General features: G+C 37.3%; 1 protein-coding gene across 1 annotated transcript in view; it reads left to right on the top strand.

Moving 5' to 3' along the window:
* The first annotated feature begins 683 nt into the window (after nt 1-683).
* Nucleotides 684-15,638, top strand: part of SUN3 (Sad1 and UNC84 domain containing 3) — a 50,966-nt gene continuing 36,011 nt past the window's right edge. The window contains exons 1-4 of the mRNA XM_011946800.1: nt 684-768; nt 853-980; nt 4,024-4,085; nt 12,561-12,664. Coding sequence (XP_011802190.1) covers nt 859-980; nt 4,024-4,085; nt 12,561-12,664 — 288 coding nt within the window. The 5' untranslated portion in view covers nt 684-768; nt 853-858. The remainder of the gene's footprint in view (nt 769-852; nt 981-4,023; nt 4,086-12,560; nt 12,665-15,638) is intronic.

The following is a 15,638-nucleotide window of genomic DNA, read 5'->3' as shown; positions in this document are numbered from 1 at the left end:
CATCATCCTAGAATTTATGCCCCAAATAAACCAGCTCATCCTTCCACCTAACTATTCCGTTTCTAGGTGTATGTTTAGAAAAACCTTGTGATGTGTATATAACAACATGCAATGAGCATTATTCTTTGCCCAAAAAAACTGAAAACAACATAAGTATGCATCTATAGAAGGATGGACAAATGAACTGTGAGGTATATATAATGAAATACCATAGAGCAATTAAACTGAGTGGAGTTAATATCTCAAGATGGATAATATTTTAAGAAAACCAAGAGTGGCATAACATTTAGTCTACATTTTAAGCATGAAAACAATATTATTTGTAGATACACATTTGCATAGTAAAGTATCAAAAATAATGAGAATAGAGTATATCAATTTTCAGGCTGTAGTTATCTGTGGAAAATAAGAGAGAGGGCTGAGATTCAGGATACCTGGGGGTCTACCATTATATTTCTGATATTTTCTTTATTAGAAAAGCACTGAAGCAAACACAGCAAAACTTTCAGATTGGCTATAGAAAAGTGGTAGGTACATGGGAGGAGGGGTCTTTGTGTTATTCAGTGGGTTTGACATATGGTACAATTAGGCCCTTGAAGCAGAGAGGCGGATGCGTGTCCATGCCCTGGCTGGACATGGTGGCCATCTGCATTATGAGGTGTCACGGAGGATGATGCAACAGAAGACTCAGAAGCTTTACAAAATTCTTTCTTCAAGAAGAAACACCCGTGGAGGAAGAAGACATTAAACAAAACAAATTTAAAAACTGTATGTATAGCTTCATGTTTTTAATAAAATAGGAATGAGGACAAATGTTGCTCTTCATCCTACCAGCTGTTTGTTCTTTGGTAGGGGATCATGAGTGGAAAAGCGAAGGCAAGAAGGGCTGCCATGTTTTTTAGAGGTTGCTCTGAAGACGCCAGCAGTAGCACCAGTGGCAATACTTTGTTATCAGAGGATGAAAACCCTGATGCGAATGGGTAGGTAAACATGGCAGAATGGTGTGCCTGAACTTGTAGGTTGTATGTGTTACATCTGTCACTTGTGTCCTGTTCACCTGTTACCTGTTACCTGACAGACAGTGTTTTCCTCCTTTATAGAGAAAATCATTTCCAAACAGTTTCCTTTGAAGGTTTCTCTTGATCACAGTATTTACACTTGATCACAATACTTCTATGTCAACAGTATCTGGATTAATAACAGCAGACTGGGGACAAGGATTAAGAAAGGAGAGCCACCCTGTTTAAAAGAATGAGCCACAGCAGCAGAAACTTAAAACCTTCCAGATAATTCACTTTTTTTTTTTTTTTTTTGTCATTGGCCTAGCTTGTATAGTCTTGGTGGTATGCAGAGCTTAGCACCGGGCTCAGGACTCTGGGCACAGAGTGGCATTTATTACATTCTTGGGTGATAATTGACTAAAGACTCTGGTAGGGGATGCACATTTTGAGTGAATCACCCTGTTTCCTCTAGTGAGAACATATGTGGGGATTATTATAGCAGGGAATCCAAAGACCCTAAACCTATTTACAAACGCCCTGCCCATGTGCTGCCTGCTGGAAAAACAAAAACTTTATTAGAAAAGCACTGAAGCAAACACAGCAAAACATCCAGATTTGCCATAGAAAAGTGGTAGGTATATGGGGTGGGGGACTTTGTATTATTCAGTGGGTTTGACATATGATACAATTAGGCCCTTGAAGCAGAGAGGCAGATGCGTGTCCATGCCCTGGCTGGGTGTGGTGGCCATCTGCATTATGAATGGGGATGAAATAACCTTCTTATTGGTAACAATGAAGCACTTGCACAGAAGCAAAACTGTCAATAAAAATAAACGGAATACTACAAAGTTATTAGTACAAGTAGAGCAGCATTTCAAAATCACAGTAATAACAAAATATGCTTGCCCCAAATGGCAGAATCCCACCAGCTGGGCAAAGGCACCAAAGGAATTTTGCAATGCAGAGCCTGGCAGCAAGTTTTCTAGTAGAAAAAAAAAATAACACTGGAATTAATCTTTGGTAAATATGGTAATGTGATAATTTTCATTTAATGCAGCCCACCAGAAGAGCTCTTATAGACCATAATTGACCTATGAACAACTTTTTTATACAGTGGACCCCCTACCGCTCGCCACATCTCCAATAATAGTTAAAAGGAAGAGGTTTGAGAATACACTTCCCTGGAGGGAAGAGAGTTAAGAAAATTCTCTTCTTGGTTGCTTTCCATACTGTCTCACACTCTTGGATGGCTAATAGGCATGACTGCTTTATGTAGGGGAGATAAGCTACTTAAGGATTATGTTCTGGGAGAATTAGGTGGCCCACTCTAGTGAATACAGTTAACAAATGATCCATCTTAATGTGATTTTTCTTATGTTTTAAGTAGAAAATTTTAGTTTGCCAACTTGTAATACTTTATCCAGAAGTTTACAACTTTCACCTTAGTTTAATGTGATCATTTTAGCTTCCCTCCCCATCCACCCTTTAGGGCTTTTTAAAAGGTTGGATGTGAAAAGGTTATCATTACAACCACTTTGTAAAACTGAGCAAAATCTACTGCAACGGATTATGCATGTATCCTATGACCCAGCAATGCCTCTCCTGAGAATATACTTAAATGAAATACATATTTGTCTTCATCAAAAACCATGTACAAGAATGTTCATAGCTGCATTGCTTGTAGTGATATTTATAACTCCATTGTTTATCATAGCCCCAAACACCCATCAATGTTAGGATGGATAACCACATGGTATATTCACACAATGAAATACTATACAGTTATAAGAATGAATGAACCACAGCTATACACAACAGCACAGTTGACTCTCACAGACATAAGGCTGGGAACGGGAGGCAGACAGATAGGGCCCATACCTGCATGGGTCCATTTATAGATGGTTCAAACCCAGCAAACCCACTTAATGGGGATAGAGCTCAGGAGAGCAGGTACCTTCAGAGGTGGGAGGTATAGGGTTGATGGGGGCACAAGATGGGCTTCTAATGGGCTTGGCGTATTTATCTGCTTGGGCTGCAACAATAAATACCACAGACTTGGTGGCTGAAACAATAGAAATGTATTTTCTCGCAGTTTTGGAGGCTAGGAAGTCCAAGATTCCAGCTGATTTGGTCTCTGGTGAGGGCTTTCTTCCTGGTTTGCCTTCTCACTGTGTCCCCATGTGACCTTTCTTCTGACTGCACAGAGAGGGAAAAAGTTCTAGTCTCTCTTCCACCTCTTCTAAGGACAACAATCCTGCTAGTTTAGAGTCCCACTGATAACCTCTTTTACCCTTAATTAGCAATTAAAGACCCTATCTCTAAATACAGTAACAATGAGGGTAGGGCTTCAACAAATGAAAGTGTATGTGGTGTGTGTTTGTGTTGGGAGGTGGAGTGCAATTCAGTCCATGGAACTGAGTGTGCTCAATTTCCAGTCCTGGGTGAGGTTTCATGGATGTGTTCTTTCTGTGAAGCATTACTGGGCTGTACAATTATACAGAAAAGAGCATAAATCGTATTTGTATAGCATACTATACTTCAACACAGAGTAGGAAAAAAGATCATGATGATTTCAAAGAATTTTATCAGATATTTGTTAATTGTCATAGTTTTTTATCTTAATACCGAATTTCCATAAAATTAGAGCCTGATTTTTCTTTTTTTCTTTTTTCGTAGCTAATTCTACATTTGAGACCTCTAGAAAACTGCCTTTGTTTTTTTCTTATAAGCATTTTAAGAATATAAATAGACATATACTAGCATAAGCATTGCATATGTGAAAGTGAGAGGTATGACTAAATCTATGTGCTCACATATATGCTGGTAAGTGTGTGTCATCATGAAAATGATCTCTCGATTTAAAAAATAGTGGACTGGAAATTAAAGTAATTCATAGACTCAACCTAGATTAAGCAAGAATGAGAATAAGTAAGTTTGTTGACTTGGGAGTAGTGGCTAAAGTCCAAGTTAAATGCATGATGTTGTTAAATTCTTTTTCTAATCATTGTTTTTATTCTTTTAGGGTAACTCGATCATGGAAGATTATTCTAAGAACAATGTTTACATTGACTTTTCTTCTTGTAGGTAAGTCTTCCTAAGTAATGATCCTTAAAAACCTTTTCTCTATATGTCTGCCTGGTGAGAGAGATCTCAACCAAATGACTCATATTTGTAAATAAATGCCACGGAAAGTGCTGGAGGTGACCTGCACATTATCAAAGCTTTTTTGTTTGTTTTTTATTTCTGATTGTAAAGGTAATATTGGCTTTTAAATAGAAAATTTAGAAAGGACTTTTTTCTTTTAGAATTGTGGTTTGCTTTTTGCAAATTTTGTAGTCATATATGTTGCTTTAAAGTGAAGGATTTCTAATATATTTATTGCAAACATATTATACATTTTACCTTTTCTAAATTTAAGTGACCGTACTTGGGAGGTTTTGACAACCAGAGACTCTTGCTCATCACACAGTTACCCAAAAAACTATTGCAGAATGTGCAGTGTGTAGTTTCATACTGGGAAATATCACAAACCACAACACCCAGCACACTGGAAAATTGTTCTTTAATATATTGACAACTTAAGGCATGACTCTCCCATTAAAATCAAAGTTTCAACCCAGTTATTGTTATAAAAAAGATCATATAGCATGTGATCTTTCTTATCTGACTTCTTTCACTTAGCATAATGTTTTTAAGGTTCATTCCTATCCTAGCATGTTCTTCATTCCTTTTTGTAGCTAAATAATATTTCATTGTATATATATACCACATTTTGTTTATCCATTTACCTATTCATGGACATTTAGAGTGCTTTTATCTTTTGGCTATTGCAAATAGTGATGCTGTGCATAAGTGTGTACATGTGCTTATTTGAACACCTGTTCTCAATTCTTTCAAGTATACACCTAGGAATGAGATTTCTGGGGAGGAACCACCAGACTGTTTTCCTCAATGGCTGCACTATTTTACATTCCCACAAGCAGTGTAGGAGGAGTGCTATAGTTTGGATATCTGTCCTCCCAAATCTCATGTTGAAATTTGACACCCAGTGTTGCAGGTGGGGGCCTAATGGAAGGCATTTGGGTCATGGGGACAGATTCCTCATTAATCACTTGGTTCTATCCTTGCAGTAATGAGTTGTCACTCTATTAGTTCTTGTGGGAGCTAATTGTTAAAAAGAACCTGACTTCTCCCAACTCTCTCTTGCTCCCTCTCTCACCATGTGGTCTCTGCACATGCTGGCTCCTTTTTGCTTTCCACTATGAGTGGAAGCAGCCAGAGACCCTCACCAGCTGTAGATGCTGGTGCCATGTTTCTTGTACAGCCTATAGAACTGTGAGCCAAATAAACCTCTTTTCTTTATAAATTGCCCAACCTCAGATATTCCTTTACAGCAACACAAATGGATTAAAACAAGAAGTCCAGTTTCTCTACATTTCCACTAACATTTTTTTTCCTTTTTTTTTTTTTCATTACAGCCATCCTGGTGGATGAAAAGTCATGTTTCATCATGGTTTGATTTCTCTAATGACTAATGATGTCAAGCATCTTTTTATGTGCTTGTTGACCGTTTGTATGTGTTCCTTGGAGAAATGTCCATTAAAGTCTTTTACTCATTTTTGATTAAGTTGTTTGTCCTTTTGTTGTTGAGTTGGAAGAGTTTTTTATGTATTCTAGATACCAAACCCTTCTCAGATATATCACTTGAAAATATTTCTTTCATTCTGGGTTGTCTTTGCACTTTCTTTATACTGTCCTTTGATACACAAAGGTTTGTAATTTTAAGGGTGTCATATCGAAGAACTCATTGCTAAATCTTTTTTAAAGAGTTTTGTGGTTTTAGCTCTTCTAATATTTAGGTAATTGACCCATTTTGAGTTCATTTTTGTATATGATGCAAGGGATCCAACTTCATTTTTGGCATGTGAAAAGCCTGTTGTCCCAGGACCATTTGCTAAAAATATTACTCTTTCCCTGTAGGGATCTTTGAATGCCTTGTCCTCCTTTCCAAAAACTGAATTGGCTGTAGTTGAGTTAGTTTATTTCTGGATATTCTAGCTCATTAGTCTATATGTCTATCATTATCCAGTATCATGCTGTTGGGATTTTGATAAAGATTACTTGGAATCTGTGCACAGCTTTAGGTAGTTTTGCCATCTTAGCAACAGTAAATCTTCCAATTCATGAACACAAGTTGTCCTTCCATTTATTTAGGTCTTCCTTATTTCTTTTAGCCATGTTTTATAAATTTCAGTTTTGATTCTAAAGTAAATCTCTTGTAAGCAGCATATAGTTGAATCATGTTTTTAAATTCATTCTGCCAGCCTCTGCCTTTTGATTGGAAAGTTTAATCGATTTTCATTTACATTAATTACTAATAAGGAATGACTTACTTCTGCCATCTTTCTAGTTTTTAGAAAATCTATACCTTATATCTTTTTTGTTCTCCATTTCCTTCTTTACGGCCTTCTTTTGTGTTTAATTGCTTTGTTGTAGTGTACTGTTTTGATTCTGTTCTGTTTCACTTTGTATATTTTTTTATATATTTTCTTAGTGGTTACCATGGGGATTTCAACTAAGACCCTACATTTATAACAATATAGTTTAAATTTATACCAAATTAACTTTAATAGAATACAAATACTCTGCTCCTATTCAGCTCTGCTCCTCTTTTTTTTTCCTCCTTATGATCTGTATTCACTGGGATTTACTCCCCTTTATGTTGTCAGAAATTACATCTTTACACATTGGGTACCCATAAACATGGATGTATAATTATGCTTTATAAATTTGTCTTTTAAATTATGTAGGAAATAAAAAAAGAAGTTACAAACCCAAAACAATAATACTGGTTTCATATTTACCTCTCTATTACCTTACTGGAGATTTTGATTGCTCCATGTGGCACTGAGTTACTCTCTATATCCTTTCACTACAGCCTGAAGGAATCCCTTTAGCATTTCCTGAAGGGTTGGTCTAGTGGTAGAGACACCATGAGCTTTTATTTATCTTAGAATACGTTAGTTTTTTCTTCAGTTGGGAGAATAGTTTTCTCATATATAGAATTTTTTTCCTTTTGGCACTTTAAATATGTCATCCCACTCTCTTCTGGCCTCCATGGTTTCTGAAGAAAAAATCAGGTGATAATCCAATGAAGACTTCCTTCTATATGACAAGGCATTGCTCTCTTTCTGCTTTCAAGACTCTCTCTGTGTTTTTGCCTTTCAACAGTTTGATTATAATAGGTTTCAGCATGAGTCTTTTTAAGTTTGTCTTACTTGAAATTTGTTGAGCTTCTTGGATGTGTAGATTCATGGCTTTTTATCAAATTTAGAACTTTTTCAGATATTATTTCTTTAAATATTATTTTTCTTACTTAGAATTCAAAAATTTTTAAATTTTTGTGGGTACATAGTATATATACTTATGGGGTACATGAGATGTTTTGATACAGGCATGCAATGTGAAATAATCATATCATGAAGAATGGGGTATCCATCCCCTCAAGCATTTATCCTTTGTGTTGCAAACAATCCAATTACAATCTTTTAGTTATTTTAAAATGTACAATTAAGTAATTTTTTACTGTCGTCACCTATTGTGCTGTCAAATAGTAGGTCTTATTTATTCTTTCTATTTTTCATACCTATTAACCATCCTCACCTCCTCTGTCTTCAACACTACCCACCCCAGCTTCTGGTAATCATCATTTTACTCTCTATGTTCATGAGTTTAATTGTTTTAAATTTTAGCTCCCACAAATAAGTGAGAACATGTGATATTTGTCTTTCTGTGCATGACTTATTTCACTGAACATAATGATCTCCAGTTCCATCCATGTTGTTGCAAATAACATTATCTCATTCTTTTTTATGGCTCAGTAGTACACCATTATGAATATGTACATTTTCTTTATCCATTTATCTGCCGATAGACACTTAGGTTGCTTCCAAATCTTAGCTATTGTGAACAATGCTGCAACAAAAGGGAGTGCAGATATCTCTTTGGTATACTGATTTCCTTTATTTTGGGTATATTCCCAACAGTGGGACTGCTGGATCATATGTTAGCTCTGTTTATCATTTTTTGAAGATTCTCCAGACTATTCTGTATAGTGGTTGTACTAATTTACATTCCCACCAACAGTGTATGAGGGCTCTCTTCTCTCCACATCCTCTCCAGCATTTGTTATTGCCTGTCTTTTGGATATAAGCCATTTTAACCGAGGTGAGATAACATCCCATTGTAGTTTCGATTTTCATTTCTCTGACAATCAATGAAACAGGCACCTTTTCATATGCCTGTTTGCCATTTGTGTGTCTTCTTTTGAGAGATGTTTATTTGAATCTTTGGCCCATTTTTTAAATCAGATTATTTAGTTTTTTTTCCTTATAGAGTTGTTTGAGCTCCTTATATATTCTTCTTATTAATCCCTTGTCAGATGGGTAGTTTGTAAATATTTTCTCCCATTCTGTGGGGTTGTCTCTTCACTTTGTTGATTGTATCCTTTGCTGTCAGAAGCTTTTTAGCTATGATCTCATTTGTCCATTTTTGTTTTTGTTGCCTGTGCTTGTGGGGTACTGCTCAAGAAATTTTTGCCCAGACCAATAACCTGGAGATTTTCCCCCAGTGTTTTCTTATAGTTGTTTCAGAGTCTAAAGTCTTAGATTTAAGCTTTTAATCCATTTTGATTTGATTTTTATATATGGCAGGAGACAGGGGTCTAGTTTCATTCTTCTGCATATGAATATCTAGTTTTCCCAGCACCATTTATTGAAGAGACCATGTTTTCCCCAGTGTATGTTCTTGGCACATTTGTTGAAAATGAGTTTTCTGTAGGGGTTCTCTATTCTGTTTCATCAGCCTATCTCTCTCTTTTTAGGGCAGTACCATGCTGTTTTGGTTACTAAGCTCTGTAGTATAATTTGAAGTCAGGTAATGTGATTCCTCCAATTTTCTTCTTTTTGCTTAGAATAGCTTTGACTATTTGGGGTCTTTTGTGGTTCCGTATAAATTGTAGGTTGTTTTTTCTATTTCTGTGAAGAATGTCATTGATATTTTGATAGGGATCGCATTGAATATGTAGATTGCTGTGGATAGTATGGATATTTAGCAATATTGATCTTCTAATTCATGAACATGAGTTACCTACTTTTTGTGTCCTCTTCAATTTCTTTCACCAATGTTTTATAGTTTTCACTGTAGAGATCTTTCACTTCTTTGGTTAATTCCTAGATATTTTATTTTATTTGTGGCTATCATAAATGAGATTACTTTGTTAATTTTTCAGACTGTTCACTGTTGACATATAGAAATGCTACTGATTTTTGTACATTGACTTTGTATCCTGCAACACTGCTGAATTTATCAGTTCTAATAGTTTTTTTGTGGAGTCTTTAGGTTTTTTCCTAATATAAGATCATATCATCAGCAAGCAAGAATAATTTAACTTCTTTCATTGCAGTTTGGATGCCCTTTATTTCTTTCTTTTGTCTGGTTGCTCTAGCTAGGACTTCCAGTACTATGTTGAATAGCAGGGTGAAAGTGAGAAACCTTGTCGTGTTCCAGGTCTTTGAGGAAAGGCTTTCAGTTTGTTCCCATTCAGCGTGACACCAGCTATGAATCTCTCTGTCATTCATAGCTTTTATTACATTGAGGTATGTTCCTTCTATACCCAGTTTTTTTGTGGTTTTTGTCATGGAGAGATGTTGAATTTTATCCAAATGCTTTTTCAGCATCAGTTGAAAACCATTATATGGTTTTTATCCTTCATTCTATTGATATGGTGTATCACACTGATTGATTTGCATATGTTGAACCATTCTGCATCCCAGGGATAAATCCCACTTGGTCATGATGGATGATCTTTCTAATGTACTATGGAATTCAGTTTGCTGGTATTTTGTTAAGGGCTTTTGCATCAATATTCATCAGAGATATTGGCCTGTAGTTTTCTTTTCTTTTCTTCTTTTTTTTTTTTGATGTGTCTTTGTCTGGTTTTCATATCAGGGTAATACTGGCATTGCAGAATGAGTTTAGAAGTATTCCCTCCTCCTCTCTTTTTCAGAATAGTTTGCATAAGATTGGTATTAGCTCTTCTTTAAGTGTGTGATAGAATTCAGCAGTGAAGCCGTGGGGTCCTGGGCTTTTCTTTACTGGGAGATTTTTTATTATGGCTTCGATCTCATTACTTTTTATTGGTCTGTTCAGGTTTTGAATTTCTTTCTGGTTCAATCTTGGTAGATTGTATGTGTCTAGTAATTTGTCCATTTCTTCTAGATTTTCCAATTTATTGGCATACAGTTGTTTATAGTAGCTAGTAATGATCCTTTAAATTCGTGCAGTACCAGTTTTAATGTCTCCTTTATTATTTCTAATTTCATTTGTATCTTCTTTTGTTTTCTTAATCTGGTTAAAGGTTTGCCAATTTCGTTTAATTTTTCTAAAAACTTTTGTCCCATTGATCTTTTGTATTGTTTACTTCATTTCAATTTTATTTATTTCTGATCTTATCTTTATTATTTCTTTTCTTCTACTCATTTTGGGTTTAGTTTGCTCTTGCTTTTCTAGTTCTTTAAGGTACATCATTAGGTCATTTATAGTATGTTTTTCCTCTTTTTCAATATAGGCACTTAGAGCTATAATATTCCCTCCTAGTACGTCTTTTGCTGTATCCCATAGGTTTTGTTTATTTCTTCAAATATTCTTTCTGCCCCTTTCTCTCTCTCTCTCTCCCTTTCCTGTTTCAACACATGCACAATACATATGTTGATCCACTTCATGGTGTCTGATAGGTCTCTTGGGTTCTGTTCACTTTTTCACTTTTTTCTTTCTGTTCACAGACTCAATAATTTGAATAGCTCTATCTTTAAGTTAACTGATTCTTTCATCTGCCTGCTTCAATCGACCATTGAGCCCTTCTAGTAAGTTCTTCATTTTAGTTATTCCTCTTTCAGCTTCAGAATTTATATTTGGTTTCTTTCATAATTTATTTTTATCAATATTCTCATTTTATTCATACATAATCTTCCTGGTTTCCTTTAGTTTTTGAACATGTGTAGAATAGCTGATTTAAAGTTTTTGTCTCGTAATTCCAATGTCAGATTCCTCAGGGATGGTTTCTGCCATTTTCTCCTTTTGAATGGGCCATACTTTCCTGTTTTATTGTATGCCATGTGATTTTGTAAATTGAGCATTTTAATATTATAATTAACAGCTCTAGAAATCAGATTTTCCTATTCCCCGGGGTTTGCCTGCTGTTGCATGTTGAGGGCTGCAATCACTTGTTTGTTTAGTAACATTTTCAAAAAAAAATTTTTTTTTTTGAGACAGAGTCTTGCTCTGTCACCAGGCTGGAGTGCAGTGGCACGATTTCGGCTCACTGCAACCTCCACCTCCCGGGTTCAAGCAATTCTCCTGTCTCAGTCTCCTGAGTAGCTGGGACTACAGGCAAGTGCCACCAAGCCCAGCTCATTTTTGTACCTTTAGTAGAGACAGGGTTTCACCATGTTGGCCAGAATGGTCTCGATCTCTTGACTTCATGATCCGCCCACCTTGGCCTCCCAAAACTAGTTTTAAGACTGTATTTCTTGTCGTATATGTTTACTATTCCACTATCTCAGTGGTTAGCCACTGATTTAACACATATTTCCTTGAATTCCTGAATCCAGAGAGAGAGAGAGAGAAACAGAGAGAGATTACTCTCTCAGTCTTTGCAGCTTGGCTCTAAGCTGGGACACTCCTTCGAGACTAAGCCAGGCCACTTACAACTCTGCCTTAGCCTTCACCTCCTGCTTATACACAATCTACAGATCCACCAGAAGTGCAACCCAGTATCTTCTTGAGGTCATTTATGAACATGTATCCAGTCCTAGAAATGCACATTACATTCTCTCTTTCCTAGTATATGATGCAGCAGTCCTTCTGAGCCCTTTTTCCAGCAAGAGACTGCCTCTTTATTCATGGGCCTTTGGGTCTGTCTGCCACTTCCATCATCTACTGTCTTTTGTCCCAATTGGGCTTGGGCAGTGTCTCTTTGAAGTCTTTCAATAGATATTGCCACTTTCTAGAAAGCTATGGGAGTGGAATAAGCACAGTTTCTGTGCCAGCCCCTCAGGGAACCACTAGATGGGTCAAAAAACATTGCCATGGTATTTTAAGAACAAGTTCTACATTAAAGGGATGTGAAATGCTGTCCCTATAGCTGCCACCACCAGGTTGGGAAATGGAAGATGGTAGTCAGGTAAACAAAAATGCCACATGATCTGTTTCTAGAAACTAGCCCTCCTATCCTTAGTTATCTGGCTGCTGTAGGTTTTGGATTAGATTCCAGAGTTCTAAAAAATTTGATTCTGTCAATCTTTACCAGCTATACTGTTTATATGGAGGCTTGATTTTTTGTGTGTACTATTCCACCATTTTCCATGATGTCACCCAAGGATCTGATATTCTTAAGAGTATATATATTCTTCATGTTTAGGGAAATTCTTATGAATACATGTAAAATATTTTATGTTTCCAGAGAAACTCTTTAATCAGAGTTTGTCTTTTCTTTAACAGGACTCCTAAGTCATCAGTGGCTTAAAGAAACAGAGGTTCCTCAGAAATCCAGACAATTATATGCCATAATTGCAGAATATGGCTCAAGGCTTTATAAATATCAGGTGATGTTTTGTTAAATCATTTTGTATATCACTCATTTGAAGTTTAATATGCTACAAGGCTAGTTCAACTTTCAATATGTTATCTTTGTTTTATATGAGAATATCTGATAAAGTTAATGTAGGAAATGGAATTCTATTAAGTGGTTTCTATGGTTTGATTGTGACCGCCAAACCTCATGTCGAAATTTAATTGCCACTGTAACAGTGTTCAGAGGTAGGACCTTTAAAAAGTGATTGGATCATAAGAGCTCTGAATTAATGCCATTATCATTGGAATGCGAGAGTCAACTGAAGAGTGGGCTCCTAATAAAAGGATGAGTTTGGCCCCATTTCTCTCTCTCACATGTTCCTGTGTCCTTTCATCCTTCTGCCACGGTAGAATCTTCACCACTTGCCAGTGCCATGGTCTCAGATTTCCAAGTCTCCAGAACTGCAAGCCAAACAAACTTCTGTTGTTTATAAATTATCCAGGCTGTGGTATTCTGTTATAGCAGCAGAAAACAGACAAAGACAATAGCTTCATAGCTATGACATCCTAAAAATTCTCCATAGTTCCCCAAGAGAATCTTAAGCACAAATAAAATGGCAAATAAATCTTTATCATCAACTTCTGCCTGACACTGCCTGACACCAGACAGGAGTATGGCACTTCCCTTTATCCTGAAGCTAGTTAGATCTAAGTCAGCTTAGACTGAGGCCAGTCATTAAATGTCCTCTTTCTGATCCACTCTACCCCCAGCATTCCAGAATAAGACTTGCCCATCCTATGCTCAGAAACTCAGAAGACTGGAGGGAGGAGGGTGGCAGTGTAACCACCCAAAGGGTTCACCTTGCCCGTTGCCTTGACAGAGCCAATTTATCAAGACAGGAGAATTGCAATAGAGAAAGATTAATTCATACAGAGTCGTGCAGGAGACCAGAGTTTTATTATTACTCAAATTAGTCTCACCAAGCATTTGAGGATCAAAGTTTTTAAAGATAATTTGGCAGGTAGGGGTTTCGGAAGTGGGGAGTGCTGATTGGTCAGGTTGGAGATGGAATCATAGAGGGTCAAAATGAGGTTTTCTTGCTGTCTTCTGTTCCTGGGTGGGCTGGCAGAACTGATTGAGTCACATTACCGGTCTGGGTGGTGTCAGCTGATCCATCCAGTGCAGGGTCTGCAAAATATCTCAAGCACTGATCTCAGGTTTTACAATAGTGATGTTATCCCCAGGAACAATCTGGGGAGGTTCAGACTCCTGCAGTCAGGGGCTGCATGACCCCTAAACTGTAATTTCTCATCTTGTAGAGAATTTATTAGTCCTAAAAAGGCAGATTGGTCCCCAAGAAAGAAGGGGGTCTTTTCAGGAAAGGGCTAATATTATCAATTTTTTTCAGAGTCAAATCATGAACTGAGTTCCTTGCCAAAGTTAGTTTGGCCTAGTACTCCCAGGAATGAACAAGGACAGCTTAAAGGTTAGAAGCACAATGGAGTAGGATAGGTCTTGTCTCTTTCACTGTCATAATTCCCTCAGTTATCATTTCTGCAAAGATGGTTTCAGCAGAAGCTATGACCAGGTCACTGCTGCTCTGTGGGAAGAGGGACAGAAATGTTGACCTGTCTCCACCAGTATGCTGACCTTTTAACCCATAGTGACCCCAGTCAGTGACCTCGGGCCTGACTGATCAGATTCATACTTCATACCCTTTTTGCTGAGGGCCTCTGAAATCTTCTACTTCCCAGTTCCTCCAGCAACTGCCTCATTTCAACGTGTCTTGCCATGTGAAGTCCCTAAAGGGAAGAGACTGTACGTGTATGATGCCCATAGCATTCCAGTCCAGTGAGGAAGCCTCCCTGGACGTTCATAGGTTGATGCCTGGGATAACTCCTATCTCAAATGTGCTACTCAGTCTGCATATGTTGAGAATCTGTGAGACCCCAGTCTTAGACAAAAGCACAACCACCTGGGAACCCCACAGAGAGAGTCAGCTCAGATAGCTCCTACTCCACGGGGTCCTCACATCAAAGAGTAAGACCAAGCCCATGGGAACTGAAGCTGGATAGTTAGGTCATCACCAGAAAAGCAGAGATGAGCATGCAGAGTGGTCAATGATGGCTCCAATTATTGCCAATTTGTGCCTAAGCTTCATTGTGATGGTTAATTTTGTGTGTCAGTTTGACTAGGCCATGGTGCCCAGATGTTTGGTCAAACGCCAGTCTAGATATTTCAGTGAAGGTATTTTTTAGATGTGATTAACATCTAAATCTGTAGACTAAGTACAGAAGACTACCCTCTACAATGTGGGTTCATCTTATAGTCATTTTAAGGTCTTAAGAATAAAGAATGAGATCCCCCAAGAAAGAAGAAATGTTGTCTCCAAATAGCCTTCAGACTTGAGATGCAACATCAACTCTTCCCTGGTTCTCCAGCCTGCCAGCCTGCCCTGAAAACTTCAGACTTAGCCCCTTGAGCCAATTTCTCAAAATAAATCTCTCTCTATATATACATTGGCTTGGTTCCGTTTCTCTGGAGAATCCTGACTAATACACTCATAAGTTTATCTGGCAGGTTCTGTTAGTGCCTGAATATCGGGTGACCCTTTGCCCATAGTCTTCTGCTGCAGATCTTTGCAGGGATGGTTTCTTTCTGAAATTCCAGCTAGCTCAAATGTCTCCTCATCAGACAGGCTTCTGTGACCACCCAAACCACCTGTGACAATATCCAGGTGTAGATGCATCCTAGTTTTACCCCTACTTTATCTTAGACACTCATCGATTTCTTTACCAACTCTCTGTTTGCATTCTCCCCTTTTAACTAAAATGTAATGATCAAGGAGCTTATCTAGAGCCTAGAAGAGTCCCCAGGTAAATGGAGGCTTAATAAATATATACATTAACAAACAAATAAATAAATTATCTGAGACTAATCACATTTTAAAAAGGCATCCTTCCCTTCTACCTTTTGATTTTAGACTAACCAGCATACTCAACAGC

Source organism: Colobus angolensis, unplaced genomic scaffold, assembly GCF_000951035.1.
Source record: "Colobus angolensis palliatus isolate OR3802 unplaced genomic scaffold, Cang.pa_1.0 Scaffold253, whole genome shotgun sequence".
NCBI lineage: Eukaryota > Metazoa > Chordata > Mammalia > Primates > Cercopithecidae > Colobus > Colobus angolensis.
This window is presented reverse-complemented; position numbering and strand designations above follow the sequence as displayed.